Source organism: Anguilla rostrata, chromosome 8 (genome assembly GCF_018555375.3).
Source record: "Anguilla rostrata isolate EN2019 chromosome 8, ASM1855537v3, whole genome shotgun sequence".
Lineage (NCBI taxonomy): Eukaryota > Metazoa > Chordata > Actinopteri > Anguilliformes > Anguillidae > Anguilla > Anguilla rostrata.
Genome location: NC_057940.1, coordinates 21511880 through 21531001, shown reverse-complemented (window position 1 = coordinate 21531001; position 19122 = coordinate 21511880). Strand labels below are relative to the sequence as shown.

The 19122-nt window shown below is 46.3% G+C and overlaps 1 protein-coding gene across 4 annotated transcripts in view; it reads left to right on the top strand.

Moving 5' to 3' along the window:
• agap3 (ArfGAP with GTPase domain, ankyrin repeat and PH domain 3) overlaps window positions 1–19122 on the top strand; it is a 244476-nt gene that overhangs the window by 121400 nt on the left and 103954 nt on the right. The window contains exon 1 of one of the 4 annotated variants that reach the window (XM_064347032.1): window positions 1728–4687. The exons of 2 other annotated variants lie outside the window; for them this stretch is intronic. In XM_064347032.1, coding sequence (XP_064203102.1) covers window positions 3232–4687 — 1456 coding nt within the window. In that variant the 5' untranslated portion in view covers window positions 1728–3231. Of the gene's footprint in view, window positions 1–1727; window positions 4688–19122 lie in introns of those variants that run through there. One more of the 4 variants, XM_064347031.1, reaches the window with a different exon arrangement.

The window sequence follows — 19122 nt, the reverse complement described above, 5'->3', positions numbered from 1 at the left end:
CTACGAGTGTAGCTGCAGAAGTCTCCTTGCGAGCTGAAGGGATAAACCGTGAGTTTCTTTCATCAGTGCACCTGCTTGGAATGTGCAGGCAGCTGATTCCTCTGTGAAGGAAGACTGGGAGAGCACTGCCTAGCGCAGTGGCTTTGCTGCCGATAAGCCACCGCCGCATCTTGCTAACGCTGTGGGCGGATGAGTTTGCAATCTTTGCGTCACCGTGGCAACCGGAAACAGCGCTCCGTCCTGCTGCAATCTGTGGCAAAAAAAATTTAGCAGGGAGGGACAGGGGAATTCGGTCCCCGGACTGGGCTCTGTAGAGTTACCGTATCAGGAGCAGAACAGGCAATGAGCCTGCTCATTATGCAAGTCGTGGCTATGCCTGGGGTAAGAGCGGCTTTTTCTGCTTTTAGGTCTTTGTATAATTAGATCATTACTTTTATCAAGATTTTATATGCAGTTTTATTTATTTATTTTTCAAGCTGGGTGTGTCAGGTGAAGCTCCACACTTAATGGTATGGTAGAGACCCACCACAGATTTAAAGGCACGCACACGTCTGTAGTGTGGTGCTCTAATTGCAAACTATGGTCATGTGACTGTATCGGATCATCTTGCCTTGTTGAGCAGAGCAATCAGGTTGCCGTTGCCTCTGAGGCTGGAAGCAGAGGCTGTCGTGATCTTTCTTCTCTTGGTTTCTAGCTCACAGATCACTCCTGCAGTCTTTTCCGCTAATGCCTCATTTTCACTCATTAGCAGTCTGCCGTCGTCTGCGTTTAACGCTTTTGTTAATACTCTGCACGCTGAAAACAAAAGCCTGGAGTGCCCCTAAATGAATCTCAAGTTCCTGCTAATAGTCAATGCACATAGTCACTTAGTCGATTTAGGGTTGCCGAAGTTACTTTAGGAACAAATTAACCATTTCCTTGGCCCCTCTAATTCCGTCACCTTTTTTTATTGAAATGAACAATAATCTCAGTGACAGGCCTTCACTCATCCTGGTTTTATCTGTCAGGGGTTATTAAATATGTATTCAAAGTGGATTCTTTTTTAAAATAACCATTCTGTACTCCTTGATTTATCTTTTTTATTCTTTCATTGGCCTCTTTGTAATCCTCATGGAGAATGAGTTCTGGGGATTAATACGGTCTGTGTGAAAGCCTTGCCTGTCAGGTTTTTCAAAGCAGACGGATCAAGCAGATTCCATGACGTCTGCTCAGAACGTCTTTGTCATTTGTTGTCATTTTTCTCCTGAAAGTTTTAGGGTTGTATGTAGCATAGAGTCCATATCAGATTGCTTTCTGGAGTGTTTGGGAGTCTTTTTTTATAGGTGGACATTTGTGTACTATACAAACAGCCTGTGCGTCTAAAGCAGCTGCAGCAGTGGGTTCGCCTGGCCTCTGTTGGCGGTATTGACTTTGGCTTGCTGCGCTGCTTCAGCGAAGCTGCATTGGACAAGCCGGAACCCATCGAGTTCAGCCAGCTAGCATCGATTCCCGGCCGTCGCTTAAGAGCAGTGGGGGAAGGGGCGGGGCCTTCAGCCGCGACGTTTGGGGGCGGCGCGCGCCAAGTCGAAACCAGAGGGTGGAGCTTTGTTTTCTGTGAGCCGAACCGCAGGCTCGTGGCTTGAGCCACTGAATGGGGTGGGGCAGGTCTCCTGTCATTTTGGGGACTTTGAGGTTTGAAGTTGTGTGGGAATGCAAAATTTTCTCAGAGGGTTCACATTTTATCAAGCAGGTCTAAAAAATAACTTCTATAGCTTGTGCATTCAGCAATGGCTCCTGTGTTTGTCACCGTAAAAAAAGTTAAGGAATGAATATTTAACCCTTCTAGGCAGCTGAAACATCTGTAAGTTCTGTTCATCTCCTCAATAATTACTGTGATAAAATTTATATAGACCATACACATTTCCTTTTAATTGACTTAAAGGAATTATTGCCTCATTTACATTTTTACTCACCTGGTTTGAGGTACAATTAGAACAGAAGCAGAAGAAACTTGTGTGTGGTGTCCTGAGTGATTGTGGCTGTGTGTGTGTGTGTGTGTGTGTGTGTGTGCGTGTGTGCGTGTCTGTGTCTTTCAGAGAAGGAGGGGACTTGAGCTAAAAGGAATTCTTGGTGAAGGAGCACCTGTAGCCAAAGATAATTCCTTCCTCTCATCTGGAAGTAAATCATTGTTTGTAAAGTGAGCGAGAGAGCGCGCGAGAAAGAGAGAGAGAGAGAAAGAGAGAGAGAGATATGCTGGTTCGATGAGATCAGAGAAGAAAGGAGCTCCCTGAGAATATATTCCTGTCTCTACTTTGGGTAGTAGCATGTGGAAGCATTCCCTTTTAGTTAGCATGTTTTCTGATAGTTGGGTTGGAAGAGAACGGTAGCTGGCTGAGAGAGATAGAGCGAGAGTGAGAGAGAGAGAGAGAGCGAGACCGAGACCGAGAGAAAGGGGAGAGAAAAAAGGGCCCCTGGGACACAAAGTGCTCTTTCATAGCGGACTCTCCCTGGGATCCTGCTGCGGTCTGCACCGGCGGGACGCACTCTCTCTCCAGCCGCGGCCGTCTCTGCGGGGACGCCGATTAGCCCGCCGGAGCGGGCCACTCTGGGGCTCTGTACCGAGGACACTCCGTGCCTTGTTTTCCATCTCGTCCCGGGACGGGGGAGCCGCACACGCTCTCTCTCGCGCGCCCACCGGCGGACTCGATGTTTCAAAGGGCTCAGAGTCGCTCCGGGCTACGGCAGAGCGCAGTCTGCCTCTCTCCCAACAAGCCGAGACACGGGGAAAGCTTCATCACTCTTTTTTTTTCCTTCTTTTAATAAGACGCAAGCTCTCCAGGCTGGGTTTTACACATTTGTAAATGCAAAAGTGGCAGCTTCTGGAAAGCTGAACTTTTCGTTCGTTTTTGCTGCCTTGGTTGAACGGAGCAAGTCGCGCTACTTTGAAGAAGTCACTCGGAAAAGTTACCTACTCTGAGAACAAAGCTGCCAAGAGCTGTGGCTGGAATCCAACCACCGCCTTGTAAGTGCCTCAGTAAATAAGAGCTGAGGGGAGGTGGAGGTGCGGAGTGGGGGGAGGCGAGGTTGCTCTCAGGCTTATTCTCAGGCTCATTAGAAGATTTGGGTGTCATGGGATTTCGGAGGTGAGGGATTATGCTTTGTTTTGGAGGGCAGTCTTGGAGGGGGGGACTGTGAGTGCAGCGGCAGGCAGAATCGGCACACGCGTATGTGTGTTAGCCTGCGCGGCGTGCCATGCTGGTGCTGAGCGGCGGACCCACCGAGTTGAGCCTTGCAGGACCGGAGAGGCTGCAGCCGGGTCGGACGGTCTACCGCGTGTCCGTTGTCCTGGGCGAGGCGGAGCAGGGCGCGGGGACGTGGCCCGCCCCCGCGGCCCGTGGCCGGGCGTCCCCCCGGGATCCACGGCAGCGAGAGAGCCCAGGGCGGGGGAGGTCTTCTCCCGAGCTCAGCAGACAGCCCCCTACGAGCTGTGGGGGCGGAGAGGGGAGGGACCGGGAAAAAATGAGGATGGACCGGTTTGTGGAGAGACACTCCGAAGGCCCCGCCGGAGATTCCCTGGCAAACGGGGAAGAGACGACGAGAGCAGCGGCAGCTCCAGTCCCGCTGCAGCAGCACCAAACGAAGACGCAGGACACGCTGCCTGATGATGGTGGCCCGCCGTTCGAGAGCGCCGTGCCCCAAGTGGTGCTGCGACGGCCCCCGCAGGGCTGGCCCACCGGCGGCAGGAGGGTGGTGAGCATGTTCGGCTCCCCGGCTAAACCAGAGCTGGCCTTGCAGAGTGCCCAAGAGATATTTAACAGGCCTAGGAGCGTGTGCGTCCCGGCCAGCCTCAACCCCCCGCTGCCCACCCCTGCGACCCAGCGTGGACCCGCGGAGGCCCTCCAGCAGTGGAGGAGGGCAGAGCTGCGGGCCTGTGACGGCCCGAAGCTCGAGGCGCCCCGGCCGATCCCCCCGGAGGTGCGTCCCAGGTCCCGAGCCCACGGGGGCAAGCCGCGGCCTGTCAGTATGACGGTGCTGGAGCTGAAGAAGCGCGGGTCCCGGGACAACCTGCTCCACGATGGCCCCGGCGCCAGCTTTGGCCGCACCTCCAGTGACGGGGCCAGCTGGAAGCTCTTCAGCCGGCTTTTCCGCAGGGCTTCCCGGGACCCTGAACCGGTCCCCCAACCCACCGTCAAGCCTGACTCCCCCAAGTTCGAGGCCCCCAAGCCCGAGGCCCCCAAAAGGACCCTGGCCTCCCTGCGCAGGAGCCTGAGTTTCCGGATCAGGAGGGGCTTGGATAGGGGGGAGGCCGAGGAGCCTGTTCGAGACAGGGTCCGCACCAAGAGTATTGGGGAGGACACGGGGAACTCCGCGCAGCCCTTCTCCTACCTGACGGGAAGAGTCCTGTCCCCGCCGCGGGAACGGGACGCCGACAAAGGGGTGCAGTACGTCAAGTATCAGAGCAGGGGGAAGGTCAAGGTGATGGAAGTGCCTAACTGCCCGGCCAAACTGTCCCGACCCAGCCAGGAGGAGCACAGCGTGTGGCGCCTGCTGACCAGTCGTTTTAAGAAAAAGGACCCGCCGCCAAGCAGCAAATGCGAGCTGCACTCTGAGACCTCGGAGTTTGGCAAACATCCCCTGGCTGAGCGTAAAAAGTCTCGGTCCGTTACCATGGAGACGGTCGCCGGCATGAAATTCAGCAAAGGTCAAGGTAAGCTCTTTTTCAGATCGGGCTTATTTTTGTACTCTATTTATATTCTAGCCTAAAGTTCCTTTAACCTCCAAACAAAGAAAATAAAGGGACATTTTTCACTCTGATGAATGTTACCACAGCATGAGGATTCTAGTTGCTGTGCTCAGGGCTAAGGGAGAGTGTTGGAGTTGAAATGGTGCAAATTAATCAAAACCACATTTTAGGACTGGGTATACGCCTCCATCAGAGGTTTCCATTACCAGCAGCTCAATATGGAATTAGCACTAAATGTTTGCACTTTGTTGATTGGCTTTCCCACGATGTGTGCTTTTTTGAGGGGTGAAACCCGCTTTCCAGATTTATCTGGTTGCGAGTTTGCGAGGCGTGGGGGAGGAGAGCGGTTAATGTGGACGGGCTTGGGGGTGGGGCGGGTTGGGGCGGGCACCTGACTGCACGGGGTGTTCGGTCGTCGCAGGGAGAGGAGAAACAGAGGACCCTTCCTCTTCTTTTCGCTTTTGCACACGTGGAATGCCATTTTAAGGACAGGCCTTGCTTGGAACGTCTGGCCGTGTCAGTTCCAAAAGATGGCGTGGCAGCAGGTTCTTGGGGGAGTGGGGGGGTGACGGGGACCTGTGGGCTGAGTGGCTGCTTCTTGGCCTTTAAAACCGGCACCCTTTGAAGCCCCCCCCCTCCCCCCACAATAAAAAGGCTTTGGAGAGGTTCCCACATTCCCGTGTCTCTGATGAGGGTGGCATTATTCCTCCTTGTGCTTGCCCCAGCGCAGTTTCAGCTCTCCTGCGCAGTGGGGAGGCACAGCTCTACAGCGCACGTGTGGGCTGCATGTTATCGCCCTGGAGAAACATGGCGTCGCAGCTCTGTAGCCTCATCCCGAATGCCGCGTTGGTAATTCACAGCATTGTTCAGATAGATATTTCAACAGTTAGAAGCCAAAGAGTCAGTTTAAAGGCAGATACGAGGCATCGATTGTAAAGCGCTTTGGATAAAAGCGCTATATAAATGCAGTCCATTTACCATTTACCATTTACAGATACGTGGTGTGGTAATTGTGAGTTGTGCAGTCAGAAAGTTAGCCGTTGTCGGCATTATTCAGTACCTATAGAGTGGAACTTGTGTAAACGCAAAAAAATCAGGTCATAAGAGGCTGTTGTAGACATGTGTTGTGTCTCAGCTGCCAACTTTCGATGGCGTCTTCTACATGTACGGGCTAGCACTTTAATGGGCTTACCTTAATACAGCTTAGTATTTCACTTCAGATGGCTTTTTGCCTTTCCCTCTGGGAGAAGCCTAAACAGCACTGTTATTCCAGACCAGCTCCTCACCCTCGACGGCTGAGGCAACCCTTTGATGTTTCTGTTTGAGTTTCTTATTCTGGGTTCAACGGCCTTGGCCACGGTTGTTACACCACGGTTTTGTAACACTGCGGGCTGCAAGGCCGAGCGGAGCGGGCCGGCTTTCGCCAGCTGACGTTGGTTGGGGCCGCAAGCTTGCTCAAGCACCGTCACCCCACCACCAAGCGCTTTCGGTGGCGTTGCCTGCTCAAGCTTGCTGCCTAATCGCAGCAATTAAAGCTGGTCTACAGCATCATTATCAGAGCAGGGGCTTGACACTGACACTAAATTAAGAGGGTTTACCCGCTGTGTGATGGCTGAGAACGTGGTCTGTAATTGCGTCTACTGAGGATGCTGTGTATTGCTGTCCTGTAACGCGTACGATTTTTGCAGCTGTTGGAGTATTTGCATGCTGGAGATTTGTTTGGCTGAAGACCAGCATGCCTTTGATTTTGAAATCCCTCTTTATTAAGGTGTTGTGTTTGTGGCAACGCTAAATGAATGTTGTCAAAGGTCAAGTTAAAGTTGACATTTTTCCAGCAAATAAGTGAAAAAAAAAACAATTACCCTTTACACCAGCACATTCCTGGACATTGTCAATAAGGCATTCCTTCACGTATGTGTAGGATTACATAAGTCACCCTGTGCAAGCTGATTTTTAATCAGTAACCATGATAAGCTGTTTTTCTTGTGTTGCCAGCCGTACTTCAAGTGGACGCCTGTTTTAATTTTTCTCTCCTACTATGAATAATGGGTGTGTCAGAGCTCACAGAGCTAGTCGTTACTTAGTGACTGCGTAGTGTTATTAAGAGTGGAGACTCCCATTGCAGCTGTAGGTGTCTTTTTAATATTCCTCTCTTTGTGAGAATGGCAGAGCAAGCAGGACTCAGGCAGTGAGGAATGTGGGTGTGGCGAGCTAACTGGAGGGCTCTCTGACTAAAGGGAGGCGTTCCATGCCGGAGGCGGGCCCCCTCACCTGCCGCTACCTGCCTGAGTGTTTGACAGCTGGGCTGTAATGAGTTGCCCTGCGCCTGAATGGTTCCCCGCCCGTTTCTCTCCGCTGCTGCTATAAACACAGCAGGCGTTGAGGTGTTGGAGCCACAGACCCCTATCCCCGAGGCCCCCTGTCCCACACCCCCCACCCCCGCCCTCATCAGGCACCAAACAATGGTTTCACATCAGGTGTGCAGGTTGGGGACTTGAGGGGAGGGGGGAAGGGTCGATGAGGGTAGAAGAGAATTCTGTGTTTGAAAATCCTCAACTTCTGGAGTTTTTTTGTTTGTTTTTTTGTTTTTGTAGTATGAAAGCCAATGCTAACTTGGCGCCAAACAGTTTTTGCTAAAGGTCTTGGGTTTTTTTTTTCCATTTTACTGACACTATGCCCAAGTTTCAGTAAGGAAGCCAGCCCGGCCGCACCCTCTTGCCCTTGGACCGTCCAGAGTTACTGTGTCAGAAGTTTTTAGTCCTCTTTTAGGTCTCTGTGGTTCTCTGTAATTGTCATCTCTTTTTGCTTAATTTTGCTTGAATTTCATTCTTTCTGTGGCCTTCAGATTGTTGTGCGCCCTTAAAGTCTGATCTCGAGCACGTGATCAGTCCTAAATCCTGGGGAACTCGTCCGATTGGTAACACCAGGAAGCCAACTCATTCCTGCACTGGTTGTAAAGCCATATGTGCATTCTGACTCCCTGGAACCCATGCTCTTGTCCTTTGTGGTAATCACCCCTTTAGGCAGTCCAGTGGGAATGACAGGCTGACTTGAACCAATCAATCGCCCTCTTTTGTTTTTTCTTTCTCAATGTGAACACCAGCAAGCTAAAGAAAAACGGGTCATGGATTTTCTGTTTGTACAGACGCATCCACATCCTTGACATTTGCACATTAATATAGCTTGAGCAGCAGTGCATTGGGGTGGTGTGATTCACTGTTCCAGATTTGTTTGTGTGGATGTTTTTTTTTTTTTTTTCATTTACTGGATTAATGAGACACACCTAAGCTGTGGTATCTGTAGGCGTGGACACTCCCTCGGTGCAGCCACGCCCTTGGCCTTCATTGCAGGTAACGCCTTCATGATGTCACTGCGCACCTCTCACTGGATGAGAGGGACTCTGCACCGGTCTTTAGACACACTCAGGCCTGTGTTTCACCAAATAGGTTAATTTAGCATTAGCAATTAGTGGGAACTTGAAAGATGCCATCTTTCAAACAAAATGATTACAAACATTAATTTACTGCACAAGCAGTGCATCAGACCAAGTGCACACTGTATTTTAAAATGTTCTGTAGGTCACCATGGTTAATCTTGTATGTTAAATATACTGATCATTTCAATTCTACACTAACTCCCCTTGGTAGATTTCTAGGACTGGTATGAACTTGTGAAAAATGTAATCACTCACAATTTCTATAGGCTGTATGATTTGGCTATGATATCAATAAACTAAATAATGTGTGAAAATGATATTCTTTACCACTGATTTCAGGTTATTCCATTCTGACTTTAGCCGCGTTTCCACCGCAGGAACTATACCCCGGAACTAGGAACCTTTTGAGGAACTCAGTGCGTTTCCACCGCAGGAACTAGGGTCTAAATTTAGTTCTGGGGGCTTTGTTTTACCCCCCAAAACGTTCCTGCTCGGGGGGTAGTACTTTCCGAAAGTACAGGAACCTTTTGGGTGGAGCTTGCAGCGCTGAACATTTCTGATTGGTCGAGTACTCGTAGCATTTGTGTTGTATTTATTTTCCGCCATTACCCGCCATGTTTGAAAATATGCAGCGGCAAACCAATTTATTTTCATAATAACAAATCAAACTTGTATGTTATGCGGCGCAGTAGCCTACTTTTGGTTATAGCCTGTCAACGTCTTGGAATTATAACGTGTGCTCTTCTGTTCTTTTCTTTCTTTAGTATTCGTTTTATAAAATGCTAAGCATTCGTGCTGGGACAGCATATTACGTAGGCTACCAAAACATTCAAACGGATTAATTCGGTTGCTGAATATTTTCTTCCGGATTTTCTTTGTTAGCCCGTTGTAATTGACTCAAAACGTTTGATACAGTTATGTGAGGTATGCGGTAGTTCTGCATAATTAACATTGGTGATACAGCAAGCAAACTGGAAATCACCTTCCGCACTTTTTATCCGGGTAAATAACAGGTTAATTCTAGTAATCTTCCCTTTAGCTTTTTCAGACTGCCGTAATTTTACTCAATTTTACTGCCATTTTTCAATTCCACGAAAAGACCAGGAAGACTATGGACTCATTTATGGTGCACGGTTCGCATCTGGAGGGCACACTTCGCTGCTCGGCTAGCAGTAACTTCGAAGGAAAGCAAACGGTGGCTGTACCACTACTAATTTACATTTTCACGCAAGTCCGAGTTTTCGTTCTATTCTTGTCATTTTGCGATTAGCCTATATGGAATTGACGACGAGAAAGTAATAAAACAGCAAATTGTTTACAACGTGTGCATGTTTTCTGCTGTTAATGAATGTGTTTGAGAGGATATATGAAAATCAATAAATACAAAAGTAACCATATATAGTCATTGTTGGTAACCCGTTGTATATAAGTGGAATAAACCCCTCCGGGCTGTCCCGGTTATTAGAAAATAATGTAGGCTACTTCGGTGGTAATATGGGGTTACAGAAGAAATCATATGACAGATGGACCGACGACAACGTCAGTGGGCTAATTTGCCTAATCTTCGCGGTACTTTAGACCCCGGTGGAAACGCAGACAACCATTGGCTGAAGGAACCTTTTAGTTCCTGGTAACGTAGTTCCTGGGACTGAAAGTTCCGGGTAATTTTGGTGGAAACGCGGCTTTTGAAACCACTTTTCTTCGGTGCCATAAAAGATATTTTCAGAAAGTGTAAATGGCAAACCACATGCAAGGCCCTGTGTTTGCTCACCCAACCAAGGTCTCAATATTAGAGACACTGGGGGAAAATATCATACTGTACAGATCTCAAGTACATAGTCCCAAAAGCCCTTTAACTGCTGCACAAATTGTACAGCAAAAGGTTCAGCAGCGTACAGAGATTTTCTGGGCTGGATTTTTACCACGTATCCATGAATAAACTTGGGCTGATTCTCTTGAAGTCGCTGGGATTGAAGACACTGAGACTGCTTCTGTTCATTAGATGCTCAGATGTGCACAATGGAATGAGGGCATACCGTTGCATCTGCTTAAACGGCAGGGTAAAGGAGATCCTGTAGCTCAGTCAAACTGGTGCTGTTCAGAAAACCTATTTGTGGTTAGAACTGCAGAAGCCCCTGTATATCTTACAACAAAAGAACCCTTTGTAGAAAACACACATACATTACCCACTGAAGGCTAATAGTCATTAAGGTAGCAAGCGGATGCCTAGAACAGTATTGTGCTCCCGGTTTTTCTGCATGAAAGCTCCTTTACTTGTGCCTTACATTATTCCAAACAGCCCACGTAGTTTAATGTGTATTCTTGTTTTTTGCTGATGAAGTGTGCCTTGGAGATGGGTTTGACGTAGTGCCCAAAAACGCATTGAGAAAGCAACTAGCCTGCAGCAGTAATTTAATGGCACCTACTGTGGGAAAATAAAAGGAAAATTGGATTCTCCGTTTCTCTCCCTGTCTGGATGTCGGCACTGTAAATAATTGAATATGTCTCCTTATTTATTTTTATTGAGTGTCTGGAGATACAAATCTCGGCTCCAGTGTGCTTTCTCCTGTGACATGTATTATTAAAACTGCAACCGTGAGACTCTGCTTGCTCCATCTGTCACACCCGCGCTCTGGAGAAATAGTTCTGCTCATTTAAAGTATAAATGCATGGTATTTTCAGAACTAAAATAAAAGCTGCTGAGGTTCTAAATTAGCAAGTAAGCCATTCCTTTTGTATATCTGTATCTGTTGGGGATTGACATTGTGGGTAACATTGGCAGAGACCAATCACCACTCGGTTCTGTTAATGAACTTGTGATTTTTTTAAATATCTAAGCCGTGCTACCGATGATAAAAAACATTCAACCTTGATTGAGAATCAATGGGAGTTTAATAGCAGTTGTAAAACCGTGGACGAATCCGGTGATTTTATATTCATGCCGTGACTGCGGCCTATTAAGTATTCCATAGCTCTCCCTGGCTGCGATTGAAGCGGCTCATTGGGGCAAGAGTGTGACTGAAAGACGATCCCGCCGGCCGTCTTTCAACAAGAAAGAGGGGGTGCATAGGCGACCCCAGGAGTCCTCTATCAGTGTTTGTCCAGGCTTGGGCATTTGAATATGAATAAGCACACCCCCCCCAAAAAAAAGTTTTAGGTAGAAGGTCTTCCAAAAGCTCTTCCTGTTTTCCTTTTTTATTGTGCATCTGATGAATGCACAAGCAGTTACCTGTAGGCTTGTCACGTAGAGAACCCTCACAGTGATCCTTGTGCCAAGGGTCACTTGAGTTCAAAGCAATGCTGATGTCAGGAGGTATCTGTGCCGGGGTTCGTGTTCAGGAAACACCTTGCCACAGTCCAGCTATTCTGAAAAGAAGCTGCTGAAGCCTGATTGAGCACACAGGAAGTGAAGAACTCCAGGTTTTCCAGGTTCATTTAGCCTGAAGTGGAGGGATGTGAAAAGGCCTTAAGCAGTGGGATATGGAATAGGTGGCAGTTCATGTGTTTCTGGAGAGAGACTCTAATTGTGAGCCCTTCACTTCTCACAGTGGCTTAATGTTTGAGTAGTTTAAAGTAAAAATAAAAAGAAAATTGTTGGCCATTTTGTCATTAATGGAATGACAAAATGGAATTGGAATTGATTAAAAATAAAATAGAATGATATAAGTTTTCTGACTCATTGGCAAATAATATTTTGTTATTGCGTGAAGATTCTAGCTTTTGCTATAATTCCTATAGAGGGTAAAATCATTATTACATTTTTTGAATATAGCCTATTGCCTGGTTCGCTATCATCCGCTCATTAATTCAACCTGCATATTAGTAAATCTGCCAGCTCACCGAAGGAGAAAAGCTGACGCTCGTCCTCTCTCTTGCGATCTAGCAGCCAGGGTGGAAAAGCGCAAGCCTCTGTGAACTTGACTCATCTCTGAGGCTTTGACTGGCTGTGACAGCCGAACAGAGCGGCCCTTGATCCATAATTCACGGCTGCTTGTTGCTGCCTCTGCTGCCGTGGAGGGAAAGAGACTAGCTTCATTAGGCCTGAAAACCCAGCCGCAAGCCTTTGGCTTTGTTTGTGCTCTTTATTTTTATTATGTCTGAAGCTCACTCCTGGGAAAGCATGGTGTTGTCTTGAGAGACAAACATTGCTTTGAGCAGTGTCTCATAATCTATTTGTGCTTATTAGCTTTTGAACCCATGAAGTTGAGGTGTAGAACGTAGTGCTTTAACTCCTATTTAGGCTGGCTGCCCCATGTGTGAACCAGTACTTAAGTATTAGCATATTTTAATGATTAAGCACCTGCCAAATCGGGGTTATCCCTTTGCAGCCCCTTCTGGGTCTACGGCACGGGTCAGGACTCACATTCGTTGGACCGCGTGCCTGTCGCAGCACATCCTAGAATCGCGCGGCTCTCTTGGGAAAGGGGGGATGGGGAGGTGTGCAGAGAGTGGGGCATCGAGCGTCACCTGGAAGAAGCCATCAGCAGCCGGGGGACTTTGAGCCGACAGTTTGCAAACATTCCTCTGCTCCTCAGGAGCATGCTGACACTCTGGCCCACACCACAGACTCCATTTTCAGTTGTGTTCTTATGCGATTATACACTTATTTGGATCACGATGCTCGTGCCGCCTGTTACCTCAAACACTCTGCTTTCTCTTGGGCTTTAAGCTGAAGCGTCTTGTTCACAAGCCAAAACTCACTGTTTTAAAGTGCTGAGTGGTCCTTAAAATCTCATTTGTCGTAAATGAATGCATATATTTTGCTGTGTCGGATGTTTGTATCCAAGTTATTTCTTGCTAATGCACAGTATACTCCAAACTAATAGCTGCAACTACATACTCTGGTCTCAATCAAATAACTTAGCTTTCCCTTTAACTGTCTGACTTCCTAGTCAATTCTATTTGTGAACCAAATGTAATAACTGTTTTGTTCGGAGTTGACCCGATAACTGAAACGCACACAAGCCAACAGGCATAATGGGCCAGTCGGGAAACCTACAGGAGAGGCCAAGGAAGCCATTTTCAGTTGAAAACACTGCTATTAGCTCTCACAGCTACTCTGGTTGCCAGTGATTCTTCTTTCTCAGCAAAAAGGCCGAGGATCATGAGGATTAGGAATTTTGGAGCTTCGGGGGTAGTTTATAATGAATACTTTGAGTTCTGGATTTTTTCTCTCCTTCTCTGAGATTATGTATGTCTGGTTTCTTTGCACTTGGCTTGAGGACACCTGAAAGCGGCTGTCAGATGTTAACTCCTGAAGGACCGGTGGCTTTGAAATGTCATGTGGACCATGGTTATTGTTTTTTTTTCCACAAAGGGAAACTACTCTTCAGTTCTTAAAACATAAATTCCCATTTTCAGTTCTAGTTAAATTTTTCTCCTTAGATATTGTTTTTCTTTCCGTTTTAATCACATCCTCCAGCTTACATTACTAAATGTGTTTACATGATACAACAAACAATACGCACACTTCCACAGTGATGCACTTCCTGCAATAAAAGCAAAATTAAGCAATCAAGCAAGTCATCTTTATATAAATACCTTTGTGTCGAAGCTTAAGAAGTCCTTAATGAACTTACAATGAACAGCATCTTGAGAGTGAAAAACGGCAGGTTGTCCAGAAAGTGGAAGAGCGTCACTGATCATTTCTGCCTCGCTGTCTCTTCCCATCGCCTCCAAGTGATCAGCCGTTTGGAAAATGAAAGCTGCTCGGATTTTATTTGCGTGTTTGTGCAATGCCCAGTAATCACGTTAGTTATCAATCACGGTGGGTTTGCACACACCAGTGAAAATCAGACTGCCCAAGTTACAAGTAATATTCTGTTCATCCTGCTTTGTTCGTTGTGTTAGCAGGTACAACAACAAACCCCTTATTTTATGGGTTAAATAATTATTTTATGATGGCCGGGGCTGCCTTTTTAACTCTCATTACATCAAATTCATTGATAATGGCCATGCTATTTCAGCTCAAGGGACAAGTCTTTTGTTCTTGTACTGATTTCCATGGAGAAGTCCTGGGTGGATGGGGGGGGGGGGGGGGTGGTGAAGGGGAAAATAAATATTATTCCTAATATTATTGAAAAATGTATTGCATTTGTTGTCATTTTTCATTGTATACTCTCAGATATTAAGAGATCTTGTGCATGTTAATTCATCCATGGTGATATTGTGATAATTCTAACTACTAATTAAACTAACTAATTAAATATTGTGCTAAATAGCTGCATGTCAGATTTAGACAGTGTATTAATAGGCTTGCATTGTAGCCTTTGTTTGAATAAAGGTATCAGCAGCTAGCCACCTGGAAATCATTAGTCACAGATGGGACACTTTAGGGGGGTTTTGCGATGGCAACCCCTGCATTAGTATTTCCTTTTGGTGTCATGGCAACCTTCTAATTCCTCATTACTCCTCTTCTCATTACTCCTCTGCTTATTCTGCTGAACGCAAGGCTGACTCTGTTGGCCTGTTCTTGTGTAAACTGCGTGCTAGCCAGGCAAGGGGCCGTGGAGAGGAGGAGGCCTGCTCTCCTTTGACACGGGCAGGCCAAGTGTCCGGCATTCAACAATTCCTTCAGTTTATTCACGTGCGCAAGTAGACCGCTTTGCATCAAATTCTAAAAGAGGCTGTTTGCTGACACCCTTTATGAGATAATGCTGGGTTTGTCACCTCCCCCAGTAGCAGCATTTTAAAAGGGACTGGAAACTGACACCAACCAGAAATGGAAGCCAGAAAACCGAACGATGGAAACCAGAGCACCGGCCCCCTGTAATTTTGTCAAGAGGCTGTAGGATATATCTGCCTTAAGCCAGGCAACTCTACTTAAGATGTTCCCCAGTTTCAACTTGCCGAACTTCCTCAGGGAAGAGGGTAGATGAAAGCAGTAGACATCCCTCCTTTCCCGCTTGTATCTTTCTTGTAGAACAATGCAAGGGTCCGTCAGCCGTTTGACCTCTGGTCCATGTTTAGGTGTCACAGGGCTTGTTGAAGCTCGGCAGAGGGGAGGGGGCACCCGTGACGCCTCTGCTCTAACACTGAAGGTTTCATCACAGGCTGTTTACCCAGCCTTCCCCAGGGCCCCATCCCTTAGATTAAATATGTGATGACTATCTTCTCATACAGATATCAGAAATCCATGCGAGCCACGCTCAATAACCCCCTGACCTGTTTCAGCGGCAGCAAACTAAGAACTGCGTAAGAGAACCGCCTCGAGCGCTGTTTCCTTATTTATGAGCTGTTTCAATAGAAAAGGAGGGAATCTGTTGCCAGAGCACAGAGGGAATCGATAAGCTTGTTAATCACTCGATAGACGCACTTTTCACAGAAAACGCACTGCATTGCGTAGCACCCACGCGTCAGAATTTTTTACGCGGGCGGCTTCCTCTGATATGATGGAGTAACAGGGTCTCCCTTTGATGTTGGTTAGCCCACACGAACGAGTGCCCACTCCTACTGCGGTCTCCACGGAGTGGTATTAACGGTGGCTGCTCACAGATAAGAGAGGACCTACCGTGCGTATCCTAGACTGATCGCGATAAGGCACTCCGGAGGGCCGACAGCTCTTTGTATCGTCTTTGGAGCAGTTAGGGATGTGGAGATAGCCGAGGATGATTATGTCAGTGGCCTATGTAAGCGTCCAATTAGTCAGAGAGCAGAGTAAAGAAGGGTGGTGTAGATACAGTTTGATAAATGATAGTCACAGAGGGACTTCACTGTGAGTGTATACAAATTTTGCCTCGTTCCTAAGGTGGGTCATGTGACAACATCTACAAAACCCCAGATGCAAAAATTTAAACAAACTTAGATAATGCGTTTGAAGGAAATGCATTGCAGCTCTACAAGATACAATATATAGAAGTGGTTCATGAATCTTGTCTTCAGTCCATTGTTTTGTCACACAAATGCCTGCAGCAAATTGGAACCAAACTCAAAAAGTTTCCAATTAAAAGAGAAGCCGGTCCAATGTCACCATATGCCTTCTGCATGTTATCCTTGAATGACCCAGAGGATAATCACTACGGCTTGGTTGTATTAACACCTGACAAACATTCCAACAGCACTCCTTCCTGAAGATTCCTGCCATTTTATTGTAATGCACAGTGAACTTAAGCTGAAACAGCTTTCCAGAGCTTTCTAGCTTTATTCTGTCAAAGAAGGCCTTCAGCTGGCTGCTAAATATAGGTACTCAACTGGACACACAAAAATAGCATTTAAGGTTTAAGTACAGGTTTAATGTAATGGCAACTGTTACAGCCACCATGCACATAAAGAAGGGTCAAAAGAAACTGATTCTATCCTTTGGCCATTGTGAAGAAGAGGAACAAACAGACGTGTAGTATGAAGAGTGCTTTTTGTGTTGTTTGTACTTTGTTGCAGTCTCATATGTCCGGTCTCATAAATATATATACATATATATATATATATATATATATATATATATATATTCATTTATTTTTGCATCTACAATAACATGTTGGCTATTATAGAATCCTTAAGAATCCTTCTGTAAAATGCAAGAATTGGTATTTTTCATGTAGAACATATTGCAGAATATTTTTGGCTGCCCCTGTATTTGAAGTGATGTACCGAAATTTCACACTGATGACCAAAGTCATTTTCAGGCAGGATAAATTCCGAGCACAGCCTACAGCACAACAGATTAAAATCGATCACGGTGTACTTTAAACCATTTAGGCTTTTGATGACATGAACACTTTTTACACGGTACAGTACTGTGAATGTAGTCATTTCAAAAGTTTTGTAAGAGTGGGTATTGGTGTGTCTGGCTGCATCTTTTGGACCATAACCTGAAAGCACAGATCCCTCATATCCCTGTGAAGTAACTGTAAGCTTATGTGCTTTTGACGACATTTGTATAAGCGCACATTCCATCGGCCTCATCACAAACATGCACAATCGGTTTTTGGTCAGCAAGTACTTAAATGTATAATTTGCGAAACGCTAATGAGGAGAACTGCAGCTGCTCCCTTGGCCTGAAGTAGGTCTGCAGTGATTTTTATAGGAATAGAAATGAGCAGTGGACCGGAAAGGAAGACAATCATCCAGCAACATATTTTTCCTCCAACAAAACAAAGGCGCCTGTGTATGCTAACCCCGAAGCTGCAGCAGAGAATCGCCCTGCTCCTGTCAGATTTGTTTAGATTTTTTCTTCTTCCAGGGGTTGCCGGTTATCGCTGTGGTGATTTTACTTTTCTTTCCGAGTGTGGAGAACTTACAAACTGTACAGAAGTTTACTTTCTTCAAATTTAGCTCAGAACTCTTTGAGTTTGTTTCGGTGAAAAGACTGCCAATTACCGCTAATGTTTGAAGGGCAAAGGTCCGCTTGCCTTCATATGGTACAGAGCACCTGCATCTCAGCTAGGACCATTTGACTGCAAAGGCAGTGGGAGCTCAGACAGAAATGAATACCAGGAAACTGCAAGGCAGAAACCGGCACGCTGGCCCCCTGTAATTTTGTCAATAGACTCTAGGATATATCTGCATCATAACTTAAACCAAACAGGACTCTGTTTAAGATATTCTCCAGCTTCAACTTGCCAAAGTGTTTTAGTAGTGATGAAGCATTTGGGCCTCCTTAAGAGTGGTGGGTTATAGACCCTTGTGATATAGCTCTAAGACCATCTATCAAATAGCGCAGAAAACCTACACAGTATCTGAACCATTGGGACACTCAACCACAAGCGCTCGAGTGGCATTGTAGTGTGCGGTTATGGGTGTGTGGTGACCGGCTTTTGGTTTGAAGTCATGTGGCATCGCCAGTAGAGACCCATGGGCATTCCTCCTCGGTGACTCTCCGGCTCCTGTAATCTCGGTGGAATCCACCGGACACCACTGCCAGTGGGTGTGCTGGGGTGCACTGTCCAATCGTCTCGGAAGGCATCTGGCAGCGCTCAATGGTTCTTTTCAGTTGTCTGTTTTAGCTTTTTCCACAATCTCTCTTCACAAGGGACTAACTCTCTGAGGACATGGGACACCCTCTTTCTGAAGATGGCTATTTTGGGGTCTTCCTCTTGTTTATGTCCTTGTGGAGTTTTGAGGACAGTGGATACTGTTGTTCCTCAGTATGGAACAGGAAGAAACTGGATGTTCATTTATTGTGCCCCCTCTAAGTTTTTAAATGGTCGCACTTTAGCTTGAGTGCATTTAAGGACTCTGATTTCATCTTTTCTGTCTGTGCTGTGGTCTGGGATTTTTTATTAGTTCAAGAGGTTGTGTTGTTCTGTGTAATTTATGTGCGTGTGCTGTGGCTCAGAACACCAAGGCGACTCACTAAAATTTAACCTCTCCCCGGCCCGTGTGCATAAACCAATCACCACAGATTTCCAAGACTATCTTACAATTAAAGCTGCTTCCTGATTGGCTCTCATTAAGTTCTATCAAAGTAAGAAACACTTGGAGCTCATATTGTTCTGAACAAGTGATTATTCTTAAAGAAAGAAAATAATTGAATTTATTCATTTGGACTGACATTAACAAATTGTTATTATTGATGCTCCAATGTTGCATTTTTTATGTAACTGTGCAGAACTCAAGTAGGACTATTGTGTATTAAATATCTCTTAGGTTTTTACAATTTTATAGACATAATAAACACTCAGTTTTCCTCCACAGCTTCTCGGCTCATTAATGCAAAGTCCTCATTAAAAGTTTGATCACGCAGCGTTTTCTGTTCGTGGTACAGAAGTGTAGGGATTTGAGATTCTGGACTGTTGAGTGATCGGCATGATAATGGATAAGCTACTGTTCCTAGACCCTGCAAATGTAAGTTGCTTGGTCCCTGCAACTTGAATTGCATTTGCTGCACCCACGTCATAGAAAGGGTGAAGTTATCAACGTTCTCTGAAGTTTTTGAACTTCAAACTACTAACTTCAGTGTGCCTGGCAATTTTTTTCTCGGACGGTAAAGGTGGTATATAGCGAGTTTTCTTTAAATTGGTTTAGA